Source organism: Pieris napi, chromosome 8, assembly GCF_905475465.1.
Source record: "Pieris napi chromosome 8, ilPieNapi1.2, whole genome shotgun sequence".
NCBI lineage: Eukaryota > Metazoa > Arthropoda > Insecta > Lepidoptera > Pieridae > Pieris > Pieris napi.
In genome coordinates this window covers 3,865,881-3,891,935 of record NC_062241.1, presented here as the reverse complement: position 1 = coordinate 3,891,935, position 26,055 = coordinate 3,865,881, and the positions used below count along the sequence as shown (strand labels likewise).

At 33.0% G+C, this 26,055-nt stretch overlaps 2 protein-coding genes across 2 annotated transcripts; both read left to right on the top strand.

Moving 5' to 3' along the window:
• Window positions 1-953: 953 nt before the first annotated feature.
• LOC125051616 (prostaglandin E2 receptor EP2 subtype) lies at window positions 954-17,323 on the top strand. The gene is made up of 7 exons (XM_047652059.1): window positions 954-1,106; window positions 3,114-3,445; window positions 4,426-4,602; window positions 10,731-10,914; window positions 12,976-13,214; window positions 14,735-14,923; window positions 16,540-17,323. The coding sequence occupies exons 2-7, from the start codon at window positions 3,173-3,175 to the stop codon at window positions 16,675-16,677; spliced, it is 1,200 nt and encodes a 399-aa protein (XP_047508015.1). The 5' UTR covers window positions 954-1,106; window positions 3,114-3,172; the 3' UTR covers window positions 16,678-17,323.
• Window positions 17,324-18,346: 1,023 nt separating this feature from the next.
• Window positions 18,347-23,810, top strand: LOC125051617 (arfaptin-2). The gene is made up of 7 exons (XM_047652061.1): window positions 18,347-18,597; window positions 19,044-19,174; window positions 19,335-19,499; window positions 20,962-21,130; window positions 21,820-21,972; window positions 22,337-22,505; window positions 23,269-23,810. Exons 1-7 carry the CDS (start codon window positions 18,587-18,589, stop codon window positions 23,470-23,472), a joined length of 1,002 nt encoding a protein of 333 aa, XP_047508017.1. The 5' UTR covers window positions 18,347-18,586; the 3' UTR covers window positions 23,473-23,810.
• Window positions 23,811-26,055: the final 2,245 nt, after the last annotated feature.

Genomic DNA, 26,055 nt, shown 5'->3' with positions numbered 1-26,055 from the left:
AATCGGTTAAAAAGAGCAGTTACCAGACCGCAATATCATAAATTATCGTTTAAATATTAGAAACTGCAGTGAAATATAATGCGTTTCATTCAGAAATAGACAAGAATGATGTAAGTCTTAATTTATTGTAATACATCAATTTCATACAAGAACTTATTATGATGAAAATATAGACAGTACAACAACTTTACTCATCTCCAGGTCGTGGTTTCCATTTCACATTAAAATTATTTTTTAGGCGGACTTTGAACCCGACTGAATCCAATTAGTATTTTGCTAAAGTACAAGTTATAATAAGAGCTTTATACCTTTGGAGGAAATTGAGAGCAATGAGGTTTTAATATAAATAAAATAGTTCTCCTATGTCAATTAAGAAATTTTTTTTTTATCGATATCAATGATTGTAGATTTTGGTACTGAGTACCTACTTCAAAGTTAATTTTTCCATGGTTTTTAGTGTAATTGTTTATTGTCAAAGTGGTCGGGACTTAGCGTGAACTTACTTACCCGTGTGTAAAATCTTTTTGACATATTATGAAAGTCATACTTAGGTTCGTCTCGGTGCTGGTTCTGGTCGGCGTTCTCGACTAATGCCTGTTTCCTTCTATATGCGTAATTAACATTTTTTTATAAAAGTGAAAGGGAATTTCAGGAAAACGATCGCAGTTGTATTGTCCGCTATCCTTGGCAAAGGCACAACATCATTATAAAGGCCAAAATCTACTTAATGATATAATTAATACATGAACACATCCGATATTTGTTTCTCCAATGCTTAATTTATAATAAATGAATTGTCACTCATCATTGTATTAAAATTATTGGAGTCGTTGATCTTTCCTTCCTACTTCCTATGGATGTACAAAAATTGTCTTATATTATTTAGCAGCCGATACCAATTAAGCTTCATATAGTCGCTGTATTGTAATGGAGAATTTCCTTTGAGCGGGAGCTTGAAGTAGTCAACACAATGTGGTCGGAATTCGGTGACGACGCGCGTGTTTGCGGCATCTTTGCACCACCGTAGCCGATAACTTGAAATTAAAAATACAAGTTATTAAGTGTTTCTAGTGAGGATTATTAAATTATTTTTTTAAAGTTTGCAGGTAAATTTAATGTATTTTTAACTATGTCGTAAGTTGAAATTTGGGAAGCGCGTTAAACTTTAATAGGATTTATTTAGTTTAAAATTAAAAACGTTATAAATCCCAAATAGTATAGTAAATAATTAAACATAACACTAAGTAAACTAAAAAAAGCTGAAGAATACGTCTAAATAATACTTAATATTATAAAGGTAATATTTAACCGCTTATTTTTAATTATTAAAATAATAATCGCAACTAAAGCTCTCGTGTACTTAGCTTAACTTAAAGCTCAACCTAAGCTCTATATGTGCATTAGCTGCTTGTTTACGATAATTGAAAGCAAATTAGATGTTTATCAACGTGATAACGCTTATCTCAAACTCTAATTTGTTGTGTTTATCAAGGGTAAACTGTGTCTATGGCCTTTACACAGGAAATTAAAATTAATAAGAAATATAATATTTTAACGTTTTAAATTAAAAATGTTACAAAACATTTTTGGATATCGTTCTATTTTTGTTAGGTACCAACTCCCTCGCCTTTTATCAATTCTCGGTTAATAAATGTCTTAGATGAAAAGGAAGGATATTACTAGATATATATTTAATGGATTTATATAAGAAATTATTATTATATGTATGTATTGCCGGCACAGTAAATTATTGTTTCTCATTATAGTGATTATTTTACCAATCAAGTTGTCAGTGTATTTGCTCAAGTAATACCTAGTTGTATAAACTACAACGATATTCTACTTGCTTCTGTCGCAAACGTAACAGATTACCCAAGCAAAGAGTATTGAATTTTTCGCTCGAAAAATACTATCACTTTACACGTTCTCAATCGTTCGGCACATTCACTAAAAGTACAGTAATACTATTTGCCCTAAACTTCTTTTAGGTAGACATAGTTTTTCGTCTGTTTTGATCATTTAGTTTTGTTCTTGTGTGCCACCTCATCAATTGGGGCTTACATATCGGTTCACGATTTATTCACAAGTATTAAGTGCACTTAGACACCCCGAATAGGAGTTGGAACATACGAAAAAAATATTGGGCTACAAATTTTATTCATTTCGTAAAGTAGGATCGTTTTAAGTGGTTTAGTAGAAAATAGGTATTTCAGAAGGATATTGGTAATTTTTTTTAGTACTTAATTTAAAGTGATTAAGTATTTTTAGCTCCATAAGTACTCTACAAATGGACTATTTGATTTATTATTAGATCAATATTATGAGAGGTACAAAAGAGTATTTGTTTAACATAGAGTATGTTGTTCTCGGTCCGGTGATGCCGACATGTTTAAATATTTTAAGTGTCGAATTTGGCAGAAAGAAGACGTTTTTAACAATTTACTTCCTGCCCTGCGATTCTGTAACTCACTTTTCGAACTCACACAGCGGTTTTCGCATCGGCGGTTCACGTTCTCACTCATCATGTTCTTCAATATCTATGAAACAAACTTAGCCGGGATAGGCCACTAGTATTTACATAAATAAGAATAAGAAATACAATACAATAATTTTTAAATAACACTATAATATGGATTTACATTCTAAGCTCCTTAATCAACTTCATAAGTAGAAACTTTTTACATTTGTTCATCAAATTAAACATAAATAATAGAACATAGGCGCCACTCGGAGATAGTTACACATAGTTATTTGGGCTACCATTATCACACGCCCTTATCACTTACATTCAGCTGTTTGACAGCGGATATAAATGTGTAATTATAACAATTTTTCCATAAAATATCGATTATAACATGCAATTACTTTTACTACAACTAGTTCCAAATATGAACAATCTTATTCGAGCTATCGTTCATTAGAATACCAAATCGTAAAATGACCGAGCGATTTAGTTGAATCCGCTGTGTGGGTTTGAAAAAATTATATCAGAATCGCTTCGTTTAATAGATGAAATTCTATAAACAAGCAAAATACAAAGCTCTCAGCAACATTTGACTAATGGATATTACAAAGTAAACATTGCAGTTGTGCTAAAAATTATTTTGTTGCAGATTGGGAAACGATTATGCTCTTCGATCTATAAATAACTATTAATAATCGCTCGAATACCATGTTGTCGACATGGGCGCCCGAAATGGACCCCAACATCACCTTGGCGGAATTCTTCAACGACACCCTGGACCCGTTGCCAGGCAACGCCACGTCACCAAAAGTCATGAGTCAAATGCAGACGTTACTCATAATCGTGAAGGTGGCATATGCAATTGGTATTGTGGGAAACGCGGCGGCGATAATCACGCTCAGGTTAGGCGAGAGACGAGTCAGGAATAGAAAACACCTGTTGCTTCTTACATCGTTGGCAGCTAATGACTTGGTTGCACTGGTAAGAATACATAATGTTTTTCATACTATCCATAAAATATATCCTAAGATTCTACTGTGTGAGGGTGAGAATGTAAGACTGAACCATGATGGGTTTTGTTTCAGTTGTGATTGGTCATACAAAACGACGGGTTGGGTCCCATAGCATAATCTGTGATTGCACTAGAAACGTTGATAATCGAACAAACGTAATGCCACCTTTTCGTCTTCCCTTTTTTACATTCTCACCAGGACAGCTGATACCAGCTGCCCACTGACGTATCTCCGAACCAATTCGATTTAGGGTCCTTCAATAAAAGAGCGTACCAGTTCTTAAAAGGCCGGCAACGCACTCGCGAGCCCTCTGGCATTGAGAGTGTCCATGGGCGGCGGTATCACTTAACATCGGGCTCCTGCCCGTTTGCCCCCTGTTCTGTAAAAAAAAACAGTTTTGAAGCTTTTTCTAAAGGTTAATTAACCGTAATTTACATGTTTTCTTAGATCGATCAGATAGAACCTAATGAATTCTCCCCTATTAAAATACTGTGGGATAACAGAGGTAATTAATCCTATACTGAGATAATTACAAGAAATAACTTCTAAGCTATTCGGTTTGTTCAGACACGGAATGTCCGCTCCACCTGTTTAATGGCGAAAGTCCAGATGTCGTTTCAATGCTATTAAATAAAATTACTTCAGGGGAAGTTATTTTTTTTCTATTACATAACTATTTAAATTTGGCAATAATTGCTCTTATAATATCCACGTCTCATAATCTCTCGTATAGATAATTTCTAGCACCTAAAATTCTTTGTAATAATCTCCCGTAAGGATAATTTCTAGCTCCTAAAATTCTTTGTAATAATCTCCCGTAAAGATAATTTCTAGCTCCTAAAATTCTTTGTAATAATCTCCCGTAAAGATAATTATTAGCTCCTAAAATTCTTTATAATAATCTCCCGTAAAGATAATTTCTAGCTCCTAATATTCTTTGTATAACAGGTGGGCATGGTCAGCGCTCTGCTGGTAGCGGAGCATTTTCCTGATGTGGCTCGAACTCAGGGATACTGTGCAGCGCGTGTGGTGCTCCGCATATTCGGTATCGGGAGCGTCTGCATCGTCGTCACCATGGCTCTTGAGCGATATCTTGCCCTCACCAGGCCTTTTGTCTACCAGAAGGTTAGTATCACAAACATGTTCATGTATTTAAAATGTGAATATATCCAAATAAGGAGCAGAATTAAAGGGCAGTCCTTTTATCTTTAACTTAATACTTTAATGCGATAATTTCAGTTTCTGCCATCTCAAAGGCATAGATTTTCGACGTGATAGATTTTGCATACAGTTTGTCGTGTAACTGCACGAATACTATTCGATGTATGTTCCCGTTCACTTTTCCACATACAAAATTACTGTTGCGTAAACATTTCGATAAGTAACGAATTATTCATGCGTTCCGTTGGAAGTCGTCGTTGACGATTCATTTTGCTGACAATTATATAACTTTACATTAAATAGACTTCGCATTGATAATTTATATTTTTTGTCGGTTAATTACTGTTATAGGAATTCCGATTTTTGTAATACTCGTATAAAGAGCACTTACATATTGTAGAGGTACTTACAACTGTTGACCTTAATACAATGCTTCTATTTACCTAAAGGGTTGTCTAATATTTACCAACTCTTGCGACCCCTTTCGCTCTTATGGAGATCATTAATATCTACACGTTATGCTTATCATAAGCTTCCTTATATAGTTGATCACGAACCGTCATACTTATCAAAATAATCGCACGTTATAAAGGAAAATTGCACATTGTTTGGACCACCGAAGGCTTTGAAGGTCAATTGACGTTTTAGGCTTAATGTTAAATATACAACTCATGTTTTATAATATTCTTTTGTACACAAAAAATACTCATACTACGCAAAAAGTACTATATAATATATTACTTATATTAAGTTGTGTGATTGTATTGCGTAGCTTTAATAAATAATACGATATTTAAAAACCAGAACAAAACGGTTAACTTAATAAGCATATCATTAAAGTCAAGACTCACGATAGATATAAAAAGTTAACCAATATCTAGATAGTAAGAGATATGGTAATGCATTATAGTAACCAAACAGGTTGTTCTTGTGGTTTGCATTAATAAACATTTTATATCGTAAATAGGTGACAGCGAAAAAACAGCTTGTAGGATTCATAGTTTTCACATGCATAGTTGATCGCTGCCTTAATAAAACCGAATATTTTTGCACCAGTTTCCCCAACTTGACGTTATTGTCTTGGGGTCAGGGCCATCAATCGGCCGAATAACGTCAAACAGAACGAAAGAAATCTTAGTGAAACATCTGGTTTGAAATTCAATACCATAACGAATCTTTTACGTATAATACATACTAGTTAATGTTACTTCTAAAAAAGGTAATTCAATTGTCGCATGCATAAAGGGAAACGTAGATATGCGCAGCTTTTTGTGTCTTTTAAAATAAATATTCTTAAATGTCTTATAATATATATACATATTTATAACTCCAATATAACTTTTTGGCTATAATTCACCGATATCCAGATTGAGCATATGATTAACGAGCCAGGTTAACTATGGATATCCAATCCATAGTTGCTAACACTTTGTAATCAAGTTCCCTTTAATTATTGAATCGATTTTTTTTTCTCTCTCCGTGTTTGTTAGTCATATAAAATCGAATATTTTTTTTTTTATATAACAATGTAGCAGTGTGCCGAGCGTTGGCAAGTTTACGTAAATAAATAAACTACCCCCAAAAACTCTTATAAATACCATAGATTTTATTTGAAATTTGGATGGACTTAACTTTTCTGCATAAGAACTCACTTGTTTCTTAAACCAGAATTAATATCTTCAAACCCGTTTACAATATCTGCAGGCTAGATAACTAACTAATATAAATTTTTAGTAGGTAATTTCTACTTAAAACTTTATATCTTTTCACATTAGAAAATGAGATTTAGAATATATTCTGATGCTATTGAATACATAATCAAGCGGTTTAAGAGTTCGACTCACAGATTTAAATACTTAAATATTCACATCGTGTGTCAGTTTGTTTTCATCAACGTGATAGTATCCTTCAACTTTATGTACTTTTTGTGTCTATGTCTGTTGTTAAAGATAGGATTGAGCATACGTTTGCGTATAGAAACTTCATTCGATTTTCGAATGCCATAGAATATTATGAAAAGAAAAGAAAAAACTTTATTACACATAAACTAAAAAGAGATATAGTCAAAAGAGAAAATTCTAGTCTCTTCACTTTTAATAAGGATTTTACTTTATACTAATTTAAATATAGTTTCTTGTCATTATGAGCAGTTGGTCTAATGGTATCAGCGCGCTTTTCACAAATAAAATATATGACATCATAGGGAAACTCATACCTTGGACATTAAAAGTTTACTGCGTGTGTCAGGCACAAAAGGCTGATCACCTTCTTGCCTATTAGAAAAACAATTGGTGACGAAGCGGATATAGATATATAATGCCTTTACCTAAAAGGATGTGGCGCCACTGTTTAATTGTTTGGTTGGGGATATAATTATTTTTGTGTTGTATTTATTTTATCGTGAATAGCACTTGATGCTACGACTGAAGTAAAGGCCGATTTACATTATCTTAGTGTTTAGGAGAGTATTTTAGTACAAGTTGAAAGGCAAGTTCTTTAGTGCTTTAGTGCGTTGCGAGTGAACGTTTACATTTCTTCCAGTAGAGTATCATTACAGCGCCACAATGAACGCGCAACGACGTCGGCAAATACGCTCTATTCTACGCAAAATACTAACTGTAGTTATGGAACAAATAGAAGACGAGATTTTATTCGAAATAAATAAACTAAATATGAATAATAAATAAAATAGCTTCTTTTAAGGCAGTGTATGCCGAATGCCTAGCCTGTTTGTTTTTGTATAAATTGTTTTTAACGTTCCACAAACATTCGTGAACAACATATTCAGACATAAATTTGATAGTTGTATCTTCCGACCATTTAGCCTTCTTTAAAAATCAAGAAACACGCACGCGTTTCACGGCACTTGTGCACTCTCCTAAAAATTTTACTAAATTACGTGTTTACAGTGTAAATCGGCCTTAAGGCGGGAGAAGCTAGTTCTGTAGTAACAAGTAAATTGCTTTCGTATATTTACTACCTAATATGATAAGTATTAAAACGAACTTTCAATATCGAATAATTTTAACCAACGGTAAACTTTAACCGCGAAGCCCACTAAGTTACAGTGACTCTATAATGCTGCAACAGCGCAGGTGGTTAATAATTCACAAAATTGACGAAAAAATTATTTGTCCAAGAAGTAATTTATTCTTAGAACAGAAACAATAAACTACAAGCTCCCTCCTTATCAGAATGCCAAATCGTAAAATGACTGCTTCACGACTGATTTGAGCGCGACCGCCGCTGCGAAAACCGCTGTCAGAGTTCGAAAAGTGAGTTACAGAATCGCAAGGCTGATTTCATTTTTAGACTTAAGACTAGCAAATAAATAAACCCAATTTTCTATGTATTTGAAAAAAGGCGATCTTGTAACGTATCGAGCTATTGAGGCGTTTCCAATAGCATAAAATGTTATAAATCGATTTTACTGTTTTTTTTGAAATAGTAATTAACATTTATAAAATTGAAATCCATATTACGGTGGATTGGTGATTTAGTTTTACATATTAAGTACGTACATAACTAAGAGATACGCCCTTGACCGGCTTATTACTAGAAAGTTTCTATTCCTGACGCACTCTGGATCACCCCGCGTCAAAACAAACACATAAAAGTATGCGAAATGTTTTAATATTAGATTTATTGCAATTCTATCAAGTCGGTAACCTCAGAATAATTGTACATTCACAATGTTATTAACTATTAAATCTGTGCTATAGTACTTTGTAGTTTAAATTCTCAGCTAAATAAGTTTTCAGTCCAAATTTAAGGAAAGTTAAATAATGAGGGCGACGGACGGCCTTATCGAGCTTTCGAGCGATCTCTTTCTGTTAACCACAGTAAGAGAAAATTAAATTAAATATAATAATTAAATATGGATCGAATGTTGACAAGCAATGTTTGTACAGTAGAGATTTAACGTAAATTTTGTGTTTGAATATGAGTATTATATTCTTAAGAAAATACATGATTTTGGACGCTGCAGTGTTCAACGACGATGGGAGTGGTGACCGTCCTTTTGTCTTCTTAACTGAAACTGTCCATCTGATAATTCAACCAAATTTGGTCTTAAATACACGCACGTCAGAAACCTAGCACGAAGTGACGCTTGTCTACAAAGATGCCAAACATATACATGAATAATTCTACACGGTCTACATTAACATCTTGTTCAATAAATTTGATATCTTCCAATAAAACAGGAAAGCTTTCATAGAGAGAACTCGTTGATATATTATTACTATGAAGAGGAAATTATGTTTTAGAATATGATGTATGCAGGATGTTATTTTATTTAACGGAATGTAAGTTGAATAACGTTTCTAATATTACGCCTGTTTTTATTAAGAGTAAAATATTCAAATGAACAATAGATTTTACACAACTCAACAGCTCACAAGTTTATACCATACAGTGACAATATATATATGACTTTCTGTCAATGCATTTAACATTCGCTCGAACAGTGAAGGAAAATATCATAAGAAGACCGGCATGGCTTAGACCCTAAATGTCGACGGCGTGGTCACGCACAGAAGGCTGACCTCCTTGTTTATTAGAAAAAACAAATAATCACAAAGCAAATACATAAATTTAGGGCCTAGACCTAATAGGTTTGGGAGCGTTCAAGAATTACGTAACGAATTTGGAGAGGGGGGCCTTTTGTACAACGTTACGATGCGGGGCGGGGATTGAATTAAGCCGTTATTGTTAATATTATTTTTGACTTTCCAGTACTTTACACTACATAATGATAACTTTTAGGTATAAAGAGTCACTTGGTCACGAAACGTTTTACTATACTTGGGTACAGAAAAACGTTACGGCGCGTTACATGGGGGGGGGGTCAATAATCTCCAAAAATTGCGTGACGTAATACTTAAACACTCCCTTTCAGCGCCACTGTTTTTATTACTCCTGTATGCCAAACTTACCGGACTAAAATCTCGACCAAATCTCTATTCTGGATTTTTCCTTAAGTGCGTAGAAAGAGCACTTTACTTGGTAAGAAGATGTATACAGTCACCTATTTCCATCAATTGGGATGATCATCAATGCTGATGCAACGAAATGTGGGTCGTAAGATTTTGTAACACTACGACGAAGATAACGGTACAATTACCCATTTTGATATTAATTCAATTTTCTGCCTTAAACGCTGTAGATATGCGTTTGATTATTAATTCGTAATCGTATTGTCTTTTATTGACATAACTTTTACACATTTAAAGAAAAAACTTTTTAACCGGATTAAAGTTATGTATTATTATAAATTTACAATTATTTAACATAATTTTAAATTGAACCGACGACGTTTCGCGTGCTTTACAGCGAGCGTGGTCACGTGGTCATAATACATAACTTTAATCCGGTTAAAAGTTTTTTCTTTAAATATTAATTCTATGTTATAACATTTATAATACAGCTACACTTACGTAAATCTCCAAAATCCTTAATGTGTAAATTAATAAGAATCATACCATACGTACTAAAGATGGCGTCCTACGTTCACCACGTTTACTTCTATCATTCACTACATACATTACTTCGTCAGTAGAATTAAATAGGTACTATTGCAATTTAAGGAGAGACTCGGAGAAATTGTTCACCATATTTCCTTATTTATTCAACCAGTAAAAGAATGGAGGAAATACATAGAATTTACAGATTTTTTAATCAAAGCGATAAAAAACAGTCTCTGCAAGAGATATGAATCGCTATTAACCTTCTGAATATACTTTCCTTTACATAATCCGTGACCAATAGTGATTATTGCAAAGTAGAAAATTATTGTTTTTTTTATATATATATATATAATATATAATTGTAAATTGCATGTTTTTTTTTTTAAATCTAGTTTGGTTTTTTTTTACTTTTAATGTTTAAGTTATTTTCTCTTCTTCATTGTAATTTTTCCCTTTAAATGTTGTGCACACTTGTTATTGATGCACATGCATGTATCTTGTTTTCTATGTTATGTGTTCTCTGTAAGTGTTTGTACCTTTGCCTTTTAAAATAAAATAAAAAATAAAAATAAAATAAAATAATTTTTGTAAGTTTTACATGTCACGTAAAATATATCATTTCAGCAAGTAACGTACTTCATGATACGTATGGCGCTTCTGGTATCTTGGATTTGGGCAGCGCTATTGGCTTGCGCGCCCGTGATTGGGATTGGGATATATTACGACGCTGACAGCCAGCGCTGCATCAGATACAGAAACGCGACTGAGGGCTTGGACTTTGCATACGCTATCTTCTACGTCACGTTTGGTGAGTAATATGATTTTCTCTTAGAAAATCTGTAACATAAACGTCACACAGAAAACGTTCTAACAAAGAAGAGATATGCCTTCTTAAAAAAATCGGTTGTCTGTAAAGTCGGTTTACTGACGATAGTTGAACGTGAGGTCATAAGAAAATACTGATGGAATGGTTCCATTTTTCAAAAGAAAATTTTAATGTGATTTGATTGATAGATATTTTATATGGATATAGAGAAGGAGATAAATGAAAATCACAATTATTGAATTGAGCCGAACGCGGAGGCCGATTGTGCCTCTTTGTCGCTCGTTCCGCGCTCTCGCTTGCACTTCAAGCCTTAAATGGAACGCCTCATGGGTAACGCCGCATGAGTCATGTTTTTTCTTGCGTGCAGCCGGCTCCATTGAATTATAAAACGTTGTCACGTTAATAATACATAGATACATATAATTTAATACATAATTATTATAAATCCACCTCCCTCGGACAAGCAAAACAGCTGGGGCGACCGCAGAGCAGGCGGAAAATAATAAAAAACTCGGCTCAAATATAAAAGTCTTTCCTCCAACTTCAATTTTGTTACCTTTGGAGTAGAGACTCTTGGGCCGTGGGGTTAAAGTGCACAGTGCAAAGATTTTAGTTGGCGCCTGGTAGATAGTACCGGTGAACCCAGAGTTAGTGCTTTCCTCGCTCAACGAATAAGTATAGCAATACAGCGAGGAAATGCTGCCCAAGTTAAAGATACCCTGCCACAGGGACCAAACTTTTTAAAATTGTTTTAATTTATTATTTACATATTTAGTTTATAATTTATATTTAGATTTCAATAAACAATTTTTAATCTATATATATAAAAATGAAACCCGTTTTCCGTTGTCACGACATAACATGAAAACGGCTTGACCGATTTGTCTGATTTTTTTTTATAATATTCCTTGAAGTACGAGGATGGTTCTTACGGAGAGAAAAATAAAAAAAATTGAGTGAAAAAGTCTAAAAACAACACTTTTCTATATTCCCATACAAAATATTCGTAATAATATTTAAAGGCAATTTGAACTTTAAAGGCAATTTTTCCGGGAAGGTAAATTTTCATTTTTTGACATAATGTATTTGTTGTCTTATCAACTTTTTTTTTTTTTATCTTACTAGCTAGACCGGTGTCCCGAATAGCAGAATAAGTATTAAAAATAAATCGACTGTTAGGCGGTACGCCAAGCCAGCTAGTCTATTATAAAAATAAAATATAAAAATGATAATATCATACGTTGTTTGAGGAATGCAGATTAGATACAGGTACTAATAAGTTTATGAACTGTGTAAAAATAAACATATTGAACATGACATAGGATCGTGATAAATTACCATCTATAATGCGTAGGTGTGTTACCCTTATTTCCTTTCAAGATCACGATTAGCGTCCATAAAAGTTTTATAAAAGAAAAGCTATTCATACTCCTGGACTAATTTCTGTTTTACTCCATTAATACTTTAAGAACGGGGACAGGTATTTGTTCTGTTTTTTTAACCTGAAACAATGCTTTATTGGGACGGGATTTAAACCTACCTATTGATCTATAAGCAAACGTAACCAATTTATGAACGCGGTCGAAACAGCGGTTTTTATATTTGCTTAGGAAACGATTATTTTCATTTAATATTTCATATGAATAATAAATACACATGGAATCTTTCAGATTGTTTAGATGTCGATTAAAAATAAAAAAAACAAACAGTCTCAAGCTCTCTCTGCAGTAAAACTAAAATAAACCAAATTGTTAATGATACACGTGTTTGTTATAATATTATTTGTCTATTTGTTTCCTGCATAACTCGTTACTTTGCTGTGCCAGCTTGATACAATGTTGCCTATACTAATGCACATAACTAATTAAGCGTCAAAACGATTTATCGATTTAGCTAGGAGCACATCTCTGAAAAACCTAAACCGACTAAAACTACCTCAATATTATTTACCCAAGTACCTATTTCCTTTACATTGGGAATGTAAAGGAAATTTTGGAGTCTATTTCACTGCATAATGCTCCCAATTTAAACATTTCTTTATAGGCATAGCGCTGTGTATGATCCTGGTATATTGTAACCTGGCGGTTATGCGAGCGCTGTACGCAATTTCTACTCCACGGGAAGGTGGGCCAGTAGTTAGGCGGGTCTCCAAACGCAGCTGCCGTTCACGTTGTGATGCCGCCCTACATCAACATAACGCAGCAACGGCTGAAGAAGTTACCTTTAGCAGATTAATGGCCACGCTCTCTGTTATTTTCATGATCTGTTGGCTGCCACAAATGGTAAATATCTCAACAAATTTTCTATTATTTTAAAATTGCAAAGCCCTGAAAATGTTATATGAAATTAAATTATGGTCCTATCAATAATTTTCATATTAATTGAATTGTTCAATTCATCAATAAAACATAAGCATTATCCATCAAGGCCGCGGACTACTCGCTGCTCACCGGAATATCAATTCTCCTCTGTTAAGTTCCCTACACTTAATATTGTCTTTGGTTTACGCGAGTAACATTTTATGTCTCACTTTAAGTTGTTATTAAGTCTCTCGACTGATGTCCTAAAATTGTATATGTACTCGTTATGTTCGCGTTTATAAACGTTAATGTGTTTTATCTAAATTTAAGTTCTTTAATTCAATCTTCGTAATCATATTCGGTCTTGATTCTTATTATTTCACCTTATCGGAAAGAAGTCTTTTATTATGTTTTAGTACGGAATAACAATGTAAAATTCACTTTGTAAAGCATTTATGATATACTTAATTAGTTATTATGTGATAATGAAGTATATAACACTATATTTTTTATCTTAATACAAATTGCGATCTAATGAAATATACTATAAAATCATCGCAGGTAACATCCCGATAGTAATCTGTGCATTCCTATGTCAATAAATCGATAACAATAAAATTGTAATAATATTGTTAAGCATTCACAACGCGTTGATCGCCGGCGAATATATTTCATTGTTGTAACGATAAATATGGCAACGAATTGCTTCTGCATTTGCTACCAACAAAATAATACGTATCATTGACCCGGCCGCCGATCTAATAGATTGAAATTGACATAGCAATAATCGGATAAATCGTCAAACCATTTTTATGATATGATTTATTTTAGACGTGTATTAGGCGCTTTGTTTTACGTAATTACAAATCTAATTTAGATTGAAACCTACTTTGTTCTTAATATAATTAGGTAGCAGGTATAGATAGCAGATAGGTAGAGAATGCCACATCAATCATTCCTTCAATTCGTTGATAGTGTTTTAATGTTTATAGAACGTCATTACTTAAACGTGTTTTCCACAAATAGTCAATTAAGATCATGGGTGGGTGCTGATAGCTAAGAGCTAATTGGGAGACCACCTGCCATCACACACGATCAGATAAGAGATAACGACATTGCCTATTGTGCAAACATGCTATCGACTTAATGAATGTTCTTGTTTATATTTATCGCGAAACGTCTGAACGTGTGAATGTTATACTGTTTTCTAAATTAAAATTATACCATAATCATATATTTTTTAGTAGTTTATAGTAAAAGTTTTAGTGTTTCCAAGCTCAACTGCAGTTATAGCTAATTTTAAATTATGTATATTTTATATTATTTTATCAATAACGCAGCGGAGAATCAACACTCAATCAGCCCCTTGTACTATAATTACTTTGGAGAGAAGACATTTTAAATTATCGTAAAGTATTGACAGGCTTTTAAAGACGCCATTCAAGCCCCGAATTTTTAACAGTTTATTAAGAGTTTTTCTTATAACCAAAGTGTGCATATAGGTAACATCAGCGTTGTACCTGACTATGGGTAAAACATCTTGGCCACGCCTTGACAGCCTCGGACCGCCGTCAGACATGTTAATGTTGCTTAACTATGTGCTGAATCCCATTATTTACGTTCTGATGAGGCAACGACGTCGCTGCTCATTCACAAACCTCGGACGAAGCCTAGCACGCTGTTTTAAACGGGTAAGTTACGACGAATTATACGTTATTTTTAATTAAGGGCCTTAAATTAGGTTTTTCATTTAACCAATTAAAACTGCAATTAGGACTGAATACATTAAGCTTAAGATCGGTTTTAGATCTTCATAATGCATAATTATTTATTTATTTCCTTAAATACAAATTCCTTATTTAGAAATGTATTTTTATTTGTAAATAATAAATAAAATATCGCTGTTATGTAATGTCTCCAGTATTTTCTTAACTAGTACCTATTGCTGCCATAGAACTGGTTATATCCGTTGAAGTGTAAATATGTTTTTCATTATATTTGGCCGGAGGTTTTAGCCCTAACCAATGAATGTGGGTTGTACTTCAGGCTTGCCAATTTTATTTCTTCCTCTACACTCATAACAATATTTAAAATATGCGATATTACAAGTCAGCGATTTGTTTTGGTTTTGGATGTTCTGTTATACCGACTTTGTCTGTAATTAATCACAGATCACACTGTTGCCCTGTAAAGGAGTCAAAGCGTTTTGCATGTTATTTTATTTTACTCATGCTTATAAACATCACATATATGACAGGCACACAATGTTGATAAAACCACCTTTAAACTGATTAAATCGTCTTGATAAGAATTCTATAAGAGGAAGACCAGACTATAGCTCTAGTATATATTCTAAAATGTTTCGTATCAGAGTTTTTTATAAGATTATGGAACGTTTTGCGTCTTTAAATGGCTTTGAAAAACGTAATATGAAACCTAGATTTTGGTCAGCTTTCCTAACGGAAAAAAATACTAAAATATATACTTTGCTTATAAACCCACTCAGCTTTGCACATATTTGAAAACATAAATATTATTTAGCATATTATCTGCATTAGTAATACTTAACGTAATGAAGTATAAATTTGTTTTTTATTTGCCGGGAGTTTGATCTATATAGTATATAAAGAAAACTTTCAAAAAAAAATAGATTTAACATGCTATTTCTTTTTAAAAGTTTGGTTCCTCTCTAGATAACCATCCTTTGTAACTGATCAAGGTCCGAAAATAGCATTACGACTACGCTGTACAATACATGTTTTTAAGGTATTTTGTATGCGCCTAACATAGCCTTGAGTTCCGGTTTGTTGTCACTTATTTCATGCGGAAGTCTTTGACACTTCTTTATTGAAGTCCGTTAAAATTAGTTGGCCTTTTCTCATTACAATTAATTCCACGTACCATATTGTCATATAGGAAAATGGCTATTGAAGGTTTGATAAGCTAAACTAGAATAAAGTTAGCTTCATATTAACACAGAAAACAAAGTACGTAAAAAGTTAAAATTTTATTGATATATCGTAAATGTGTAAAAAATAGGACCTACTGTTAAAATAAAATTGGCGTGTTCTACTTTGTCTATATTGTGTAGTCTGTGGTTATTTTGCGAATTACACTACTATGAGTTTATACTCTATACTCATTTATTTCCTTTATTGATAACTTTGAAAAACTGCCTGTACCAATAATTGTATCTCTGCTATACAATAAAACTTATTCAACAATTAAATGATTATTCAATTACAACCACACTGCTAACAGGTACCGTGATAATTTTAAGAAATAACGACGAGAATGGACTTTTCAGAACCACAAGACATCTACAGAATCGATGAAGACGTCTTGCTGCCCGCAGGAGACAATTGTAATGAGTGACAGCTCCGGGGCGGAGATGCGACCACTTCGCGCCCCACCCTGTGCCATCATCTTTAACGTGGATGACTGACGACGATCATTGAATAAGGGAACGCGTTCGCTAACCTTTGCTACTACGTACGACAGGACCGAACCCAAAAGCTACAGCTTGAAGAGTCGGCACTAACGTAATATTTGTATATAATATAAATTCGTCTATGAATATCACGGACAATAGACACTCTATGGCAACATTAAAAGATTTCGGAGAAAGTGCTTTAAGAAAAAAATTATAAAGAAAAGAAATCCGATTACAAATAAAACGCAAGAAAATATTTTACTAGTCTGTGTGGAAGTAGAACCGGCGTAGCGGTTATGCGAATTAGCGTTTGGACAGTATACATACTTTTTGTTATTAAGTATCTATATGATTACTCTCCAACTAAAAAGTATATGACGAACCATTTTTATCAACAACGAAAAATGCAATTTAGTATAGATACGACTTTAAATACCACGACGGTCCTTTTCCTCACAGACTCTACTAAGATCTCAGATAAAAACAAATTTAATATTATTTCGCGTTTTAGACTGTAGCTAGAATTAAAAGGATGATAAATGTGTTTATTTCTAGTCTCTAAGGTCATTGTGGATGAACAAAAAACTATGAAAAGAAAATATATAAATTTGTTCAATATTCGTTTTGTATGTAAATTTATTTCCCAGAATGTATGCAAATTTAATAATATTAGGTACTCGTAGGCAAGTTTATAAAGAACCACACTTAAATGTAAACGATATAGGTACCTACTGTACTTTTAAAATCGATTTAAAACTTGTACAAATCAAATAATCTGTTAGGTATTAAAAAGTTGTATGATATTATTTTTGTAATCTTTATAGTGATGTAAGTAAAATGTTACCATGAAGTAAAAAATATTTTATAGGATTTATTTACCTTCTAAGGTCCTAGTCTATAAACTAGATAATAAAGCAAAATGTTATTATTTAATAATTAATGTACATGTAACTATTTAGCAGATACATAATTCTAGACTATGTACTAGACCACAGAGACAATTTTAAAATAAAATAAAATGATAAACGCGAAATTTTAAGGAACATGTGAGAAACAACCGGCCTCATGGCTTATTATAAAACGTCTATATTTATTCCCGTGTTTTTTGCATGTTTTATTTTCATACAAAATGTAACCATGGTAATTAAACCCTTTTGTACCGTAGAATATTATAACAGTCGACCAAATTTACAAAATCCTGAGAAATATTGAGATACAGACACGACCCAATAAAGGTTTAGTATCGATCTGAGAATAGCAAAGCCACTATTATACATTCGATAATTACCACATTTTAAATATAAGCAATTGTAATAAAAAATAATATAGTGCCATATTAAAATATTTTTTGTTTTATTATCCTTGGCTTAAACACAAAATATATATATTACAGTAGTTTTTGACAGCTCGAATGTATCAAGTGTTGTACAATTTGTCTACTAACTTTTTGATACAAACAATTAATGGCTTATCTTGCTTACTCTAATGCATTTTTAAACAAACGGTGTAAGGGTTTTGCTAATATTATTATTGTATCAGCAATTCAGGCCTTATTTTAATCTGTTTAAAACACAAAGGCGCCTTAAGACGACTATTTGTCATTTAAACTTAATTTTGTTAAATGTCATCAGTCAGTCTGTTGAAACTTGAAAGCTGCAGTTTGAGCCTGCTGAGTGCTGAGTGCTGACTGCTGAGGCTGTGTTCATAAATTTTGAAGTTTATTGGAAATTAAGAAAAAAAGATTTCTTAAAAATTTATCATAAGTATACAAGAATTTTTAAAATTTTGTCTAGTGAATCGAAAATTACATTTATGTATGATAAGTTTAGTCATGTATTCGTTGTAATTTAAAAAGATTTTTACGAGAACGGCTAAAATCTAAGGCTTAGCCCATCATCGTACCTTTTATTGCACCGGCAAAATGTCGAAGTGGTGAGTAATTTCTATTTTGACTATCATTCGTATCTCCGCGGATCAGTTGGATACGTGCTTGTTAGTTGATTCCCAAAACTCAACAAAGATAACAGACAAGTAGTAGTTGTTTCTGTTTCAAAGGCACAAAAGTCTTGCACTTATACTAAAATAATCAAATCAGTTCTATAAATGTATCTGCATCATATAATTATCGGAGTATATATATACATATTTATAGCCAATGCCAAGGCTAGCCTTGGCCTTTACTAACATCAAGGATTAAGGAAAAACTTTACTTAACTAAAGCTTTATCTTGCTCAATATCAGAAAAAATTGTATATCCTCCATGTCCCTGCTACATGTCATTGAAAATAATCATATACACAAGCTTTAAGATTCTTGATATTGAAGGGATAGATTTGGTATTCAAATATATGTATATTATAGACTGATTTTGTTAACAGGCAATCAGAACGAAGTATACATGAAATGTTGAAAGATACTCCTCCTCTTAGAGAATCCAGTGATTCAATCACATCAGGGACGGAGGCTAAATTTTCCACATCAAGATCTATGAGTTTTCCCTCAGCATATGGTAAAATTAATGTTTAGAATTTCTTACATAATATTAAAATAAAACTTATAAACACTTCTATTTCATTGAAATTAGAATTATTTATTTTGTTTATTTTCTGTAGTTTTTTACCATTAAATTGAGTTTAATACATTATTTAATGAAGATGTTGCTGTTGCAGTGTCACCAGACATGACACCGAATGGAGCAGCAAACTCAAGTACGCTTTTGCGATCTAGCTCAACTAAATTGGAAAATCTCAAGAATTGGAGTGTATCAACTTACAAGTGCACAAAACAACTACTCTATGAAAAACTTGGCAAAAGCTCAAGGACTGTAGATACTGGTAAGAAAAAAAATAACATCAAAACATTGGAAGTAACAAATGTAAACTTACAAATAATTAAATATTTCTGCTTATGCTTATTGTTATTATGTAGATAAATACACTAGCTTAATAAGCTAATGCTAATATTTTTGAATTTGGAGACCCAACCTGTTTTTAAAAGAGTTCAAAGAGGGTGCACGAATTAAACTTTTTGGGAGCCTATTCTAGTCGGCCACTACTTGGTTTGAAAGAGACTTCTTTAGGGAATTTGAATAATATTCAGTGGCCTTTGGTTTAAAGAACTACTCACCAAATGTGTGTTCTCACTTAAAATAAAGAGCTTCTCAATTCCTGGAACATTGTAGTAGCCAGTAAGGAAAAATCCTATAAAAATAGGTTTCAATGAGATTACCTCTTAATCTTCTACTTCCTTAATCAGAAAGATCAAGTGCTTATTTATAAGGTTTTTTCCAAGTGCTCTGACCATTTTCCTTGCCTACGTGCAATATTGTGCACTTTTTTTTAAAATTTAATGGCAGTAGCCACTGCTTGGTCCAATCAAAAATATAACCTAAGCCACTCCTTATTCCTTGAGATTGGGAGAGTGGATTTTCAAAAAAAATTGTGACGTCGGCGAAGAGCAAATATGAAATCTATAGTGAGTCCTTCAGATTGTCATGTCCAGAAAAAAAGTAAAGGTCAAAGTACTGACCCTTGAGGTACGCCACTTGACACATGTCGAAGCAAGGACAGTGGATTTCTAATGCGAACTTGAAAACATCATTCTGTTAGGTAATTTTCGAGTTAATATTTTTCCTCGGATCCCTGCTCGTGCTCGTGCTTTAAATGCATATAAGACGGCGTACTAGGACACGGTCAAAAGCTTTTCCAAAATCTAGGTAGACTATATCTATAGCATCACCTTGGTAGAAACTTCTTATCCATTCAATTCAATTAAGGCAATTAAGAAGGTTAGTTGCAATAAATCGTCTTGGTACAAATCCATGCTGTTTGCAGGGTATATTTTCGTCGAATAAGAAATTACACATTTTGATAATATACACGTGAGATTTGTAGGTCAATAGTTAGAGGCTGATAATTTGTTACCTTTCTTAAATATTGGTACAACAACAAGAACAAGGTCTACGGATGGGAAGCCGTCTGGTCCTCATGCTGTTGTGTCGTCAAATGTGTCTATTGATTTTAAATCCATTTTACTCAAAATCGAAAAAGCATCAAAGGAAGCTTCAGACTTAGATAGTTTGTCATTCGGTATTGATCCATCAGGTTCAGGGGTGTAATTTTGCTCAAAGTTATGAGAGAACATTTCTGCTATCATTGATGGCTCAACAACAAGTTCATCTACCTAATTAACCCATCTATATAATTTAATTATTAATACACAAGAAGTTCTGTAATAAAATATCCTGAATTCATTTTCAGGTCTTGATAAACTACTTAACAAAAAATTTCTGTGCAGAGTTAGAAGCGCAGATCGAGATGCTGCGCGAGACACAACGCAAGTACTTAAATGTTCTACGGTTGAGTACGGCACTAGCGGCTCAGCTTTCAGCTGCATCTAACACGCAACGCGCCCTTGGAGAGGCCTTTGCTGACCTGGCACAGAAGTCGCCGGAGCTGCAAACTCAGTTAGTTATTTTACTAGTTGATATTACGGATACATAAAATGTACACTATAGTATAAGATCCCAGAAAATATTTTTTTTTAATATTAATTAAAATACTCTGGACTGAAATTTGCTAGGCAACCCATATGGATTATATTTATTTACATATTAAATTCAATATAAAATACGTTTCATTAAATAAGCATCTCGGTGAAGGTCTTTGTATATCGGGATCTTAGACCACTATGTTTTCAATATGTTATCTACAATATGTTTTTTATTTAATTTAGTGCTGTAATGGGTAATGCCATAAGCTATCGGAGTCCTTTTTAAATTTAGATTGCATTTTCTGTGTTTAGTTTACCATATTGGAAAAAAAAACCTTGATGAATCAAGGTTTTTTTTCCAATATGGTTGATTTTTGTCATAAAGTATAAGATTACTTATACCATGATGCCTCAGTTTCCTCTTGTAGTTTCATTTTCAGATTTGAAATTGTTGAACGCTTGGGTAGAAAGAGTAATTTCGAAGATAATATATTGCAGGTTTAAAAAGAAAGCTTTGTTCGAGTCAAATTTACGAACTAGAATTAGGTATGACCCTTCGAAAGTATCTATTTGATTAACCCCAAGTATTTCACCCCAATTATAATGTTGCAATGAAATTTTCATCTTCCATATCGATCTATATACTTAATACGAAATTTGCAGGTTTCTATATAATGCGGATACACAGAGGTCCTTAACTCGTAATGGCGAGACATTACTAGCGGCTTTGCACTTCTTCAACAGCTCGCTGCATACATTGGCCAACAAAAGTATGGAGGATACGCTACTAACCATTCGACAATACGAGGCAGCCAGGTATATATGGGGTTGAATTTACTACTTTAAAGAGACATCAATTGTGAAAATAATAAAACACCAATTGTCTTATTTCACAATGGGATCTAAATATAATATCGTGTTAGTTTCCGTCGTTGCAATGATAATATAATAAGGTCACAAATGCGTTTATATAGAGGAACGGATATGCATAATATAATCACACAAAAGCGAAGCTGCGTTGGATTCTCGACTTACGATACTCTATTAAAATAAAATATTAAGTTATGGCTTTGTAGCAATAAAAAACTATAGTTCAACTTGAATTAATAATTTTTTTTTTAAATACGTGACTTTTCTGTTGATTTAGATTTAAAAAAATAATATAAAAACGTATGTATAGGGTGGAATACGACGCATATCGTAGCGAATCAGAAGCAGCGGGTACAGGGGCGGGTGGTAGCGGAGCGGGTGCTGAAGGCGTGGCAGCTCGTCTTGAAAGGCAGCGGTCTGTTTATGGACGACTCCGGGATGATTCCGCAGTCAAGCTCAAGTTACTCCACGAAAACAGGGTAAACATATACTTATTTATTATGGGACTTGGAATATTGTGAATCAAATTATCAAAGTAATAAAAGTATTTAAGGGAGCGTTCATGTATTACGTCACGCAATTATTTTTGGAGTTAATTGTCCCCCCCCCCGTGTAACGCGCCGTAACGTTTTTCTGTACCCAATAGTAAAACGTTTTGTGACCACCTAGTGACTCTTTATACCTAAAACTTAGCATTATGTGGTGTAAAGTACTGGAAAGTCGTAAATAATATTAACAATAACGCGTAATTTAATCCCGTCACGTTTTACAAAAGGACCCCCTCCCCCAAATTCGTTACGTAATACTTGAAGGAGTATTGTGACTAATTTTAGTACCTCAATCTTAGTAATAATTGTGATAGTTAGGACAATACAAAGCATTATTTTATAAAATTATCAAAGTAATAAAAGTACTTCAGGAAGCGTTCAAGTATTACGTCACGCAATTTTTGGAGTTAATTGACCCCCCCCCCCCGTGTAACGCGTTTGTAGTAAAACGTTTTGTGACCACCTAGTGACTCTTTATACCTAAATCTTAGCATTATGTGGTGTAAAGTACTGGAAAGTCGAAAATAATATTAACAATAACGCGTAATTTAATCCCGTCACGTTTTACAAAAGGACCCCCCCCCCAAATTCGTTACGTAATACTTGAAGGAGTATTGTGACTAATTTTAGTACCTCAATCTTAGTAATAATTGTGATAGTTAGGACAATACAAAGCATTATTTTATAATGACAGGTGAAAGTGATGAATAAGCAGCTGTTACTGTTCCACAATGCGATATCGGCCTACTTCAGCGGCAACAATGTTGCCCTAGAGGCCGCTGTACGTCACTTCAGCGTGCCTGGGGCATTGCCTGTCGCACCCCAGCAACCTCCTGTAACGTCACACCCCATAGTGACTACGCACCCGTCGGTACCCCACGCCGGTACCCCGCCTTAGGACCGTGCCCTTGCTAAAGGAACAAATGGGTTAGCTTTTCATCATAATTGACTCATAAGAAACATCTACTTTTTTCTACATAGAGTGAAACTTAGGGTCGTCCATTTCATTAACGGTATGGTATTTGACAGTTTTATATCTAAAGAAAAGAATCGTGCAATTCACTTATAAAAAAAATATGTTGACTGATTGGGAGGATATGGAAAACCTTTTTTAACTTCCGATTGGTTCTATAGTGAACTTATTGAAATCTTTACTAGTTTAAATAATTGGTCACTCCTAATGAACGACTCTAAATATGACCGTGACATGTGTCAAATATTTTTTCTCTATGAACTATGATATAGTCCTTTTCATGAAAGAAGTCCCCCAGACGCGGCGCTGCAATCGCATAACGTAATGTTGCCATTTATAAGTAAAAAATTTACCTATTTTATTTACATTTAGCAGATGTCATTTATCAAATAATATTATTTTCCGCATGTAAAAAGTTTGCATTTCTGTTATGTAAAAAGTATATTTTTATTTACTTATATTAGCGGTGTTCTATCTACTTACAGGGAAAATATGAGAAAATAGGGTAAAGAAAAGCAATACAATTTTTTATTCAGAGTTTTATTGCATAATAATTGTTGGGTTACAATTTTTTTCGAAGTACACGCCACTATTATACCTTCGTTTGTAATTCTTGTTACAGTTTTCTCTGACACACCTGCAATTAAATTATGAACAATTAAAAATAATAGTAACTTTAAGTTTATAATGCTTATCTAATATGTAATATATGTTTTAATTTCAGTTACCTAGTTTCATCACGTTATGTATTTATTAAATCTTGTGGCAAAAACGAATTTATATCATAAAAGTCCCATCAATACAGCAAAAAATTATTAAATGGCATCTCTAAAAAGTGCCCGTTATGGCGCCAACTCTCTTGCGAACATTGTTTAGTGGTATTAAAACACCATGATTCTTATGTTCCGCTTCACAGAACTCTTTCACCTTTAATATCATTTCTCGAGCCGAACTTTTTACAACTTTTGGCATTGTAATCAATCTTTAAATGCACTAAGCTAGTTAAAAATTCACAAAAATACACCACAACAAACGAACTTGATAACATCGACGAATGACAACATTGCCGACCTGTCAAATTTAGTTCCAAAAATCACCGCGGGACTTCTTTCATGAAAAGCACTATAGGTGAGAGTGCACAAAATTAGATTGTGACTAACACATATACACCTAAAAGTCATAGAGAAAAAACAACTGACAGTTTCTAACTTCAATTTAAATTGGTTAAATCAAAGGCAATATAGATGTTTCTACAGTTATTAAATTCACCTGAAATAAAATTTTGCACCCACAAAAATTTTATTTCGTAAATGATGTCTAACACTTATTAGATCTATAGTAAATAATGATTAAAAATTGAATAAGATGAATTAGCTAGAGTTTGTTAAGCGGTATATAAGGTTTTGATCTGACAATATATGACATTATTCATGACTTACGCCCAATTTATGTATTTTATGTACCAGCTGTAATAACTAGATGTTTTCTGTAGAAAAGACAGATATCTTATAATGATGTATGGAACTACAAGTGGTATTTTGAATGTTGAATGCAGGCATAAACACTTACATACTTGTGCAACGCTTTATGATCATGTCATTTAACTTATTTAAGTTGTTTTAATTATGTGTGAACGCAGTATTACTAGCAGACAATGCCAGTTAGTTTTAAGATTGGATAATTTGCTTTTGCATTCTTGAGATTAGGATTGTATTAACATTTCTAATTCAATAAAAATAAATATATTTTTAGTTTAATATTGAATTGTAATTTTTATATGTGATGTGATGATTAGTTTCATAAAATCTTTTAGATATCAAGTTGGTTACATGTGGATTTGTCATTATCTACATTTAAGAGACTTTTTCATAACTATGATTGGCCTTCTTAATTTTTGGAAATAAATATGTCATCTACTTCTTAGTCAGATAGCCTGTGATAGATTTAAAATTTATATCCCTCTATGAAGTTGTATATTTTATGTGAGCCCTAACATTCCTTATAAAAATATTTTTAAATATAACATCAACTGCTTAGGTGTGTATGTTAATAGTGGAGTTTATAGAAGGAAACTATTTTTCTATGCTTTAGCTTATATTTATTTAAAAATCCATTGTTGCATCATGCACTAAATATGCACAATTCTATTTCCTCTAGTCATAATAGCATTTTGGCATGTAGCTTGAACAGTAGACGTAATAAAGAATTATGTGTAGCCAATGTCTATCTGTGGTCAACTCATTTGCCAGGAATTATATTTTTTAAGAAATTGTATTTATACTTCATAGAAGCTCTAACTCTCAAAAACTGTTTAAGAACATAACACAAATAATGTTAGTAAAAACAATTCATAAATTTTGATATTTAGGAGGATAAATATTTATTTGCTTGTTCATGCTGTGAAAAAAGATATTCACAATTTTTTTATGTATGACAAACATATCTAGTCCTGGGAAATTATTATTTTTTGTATATATTTGATTCAATTTCTTAAACTAATTATAAAAT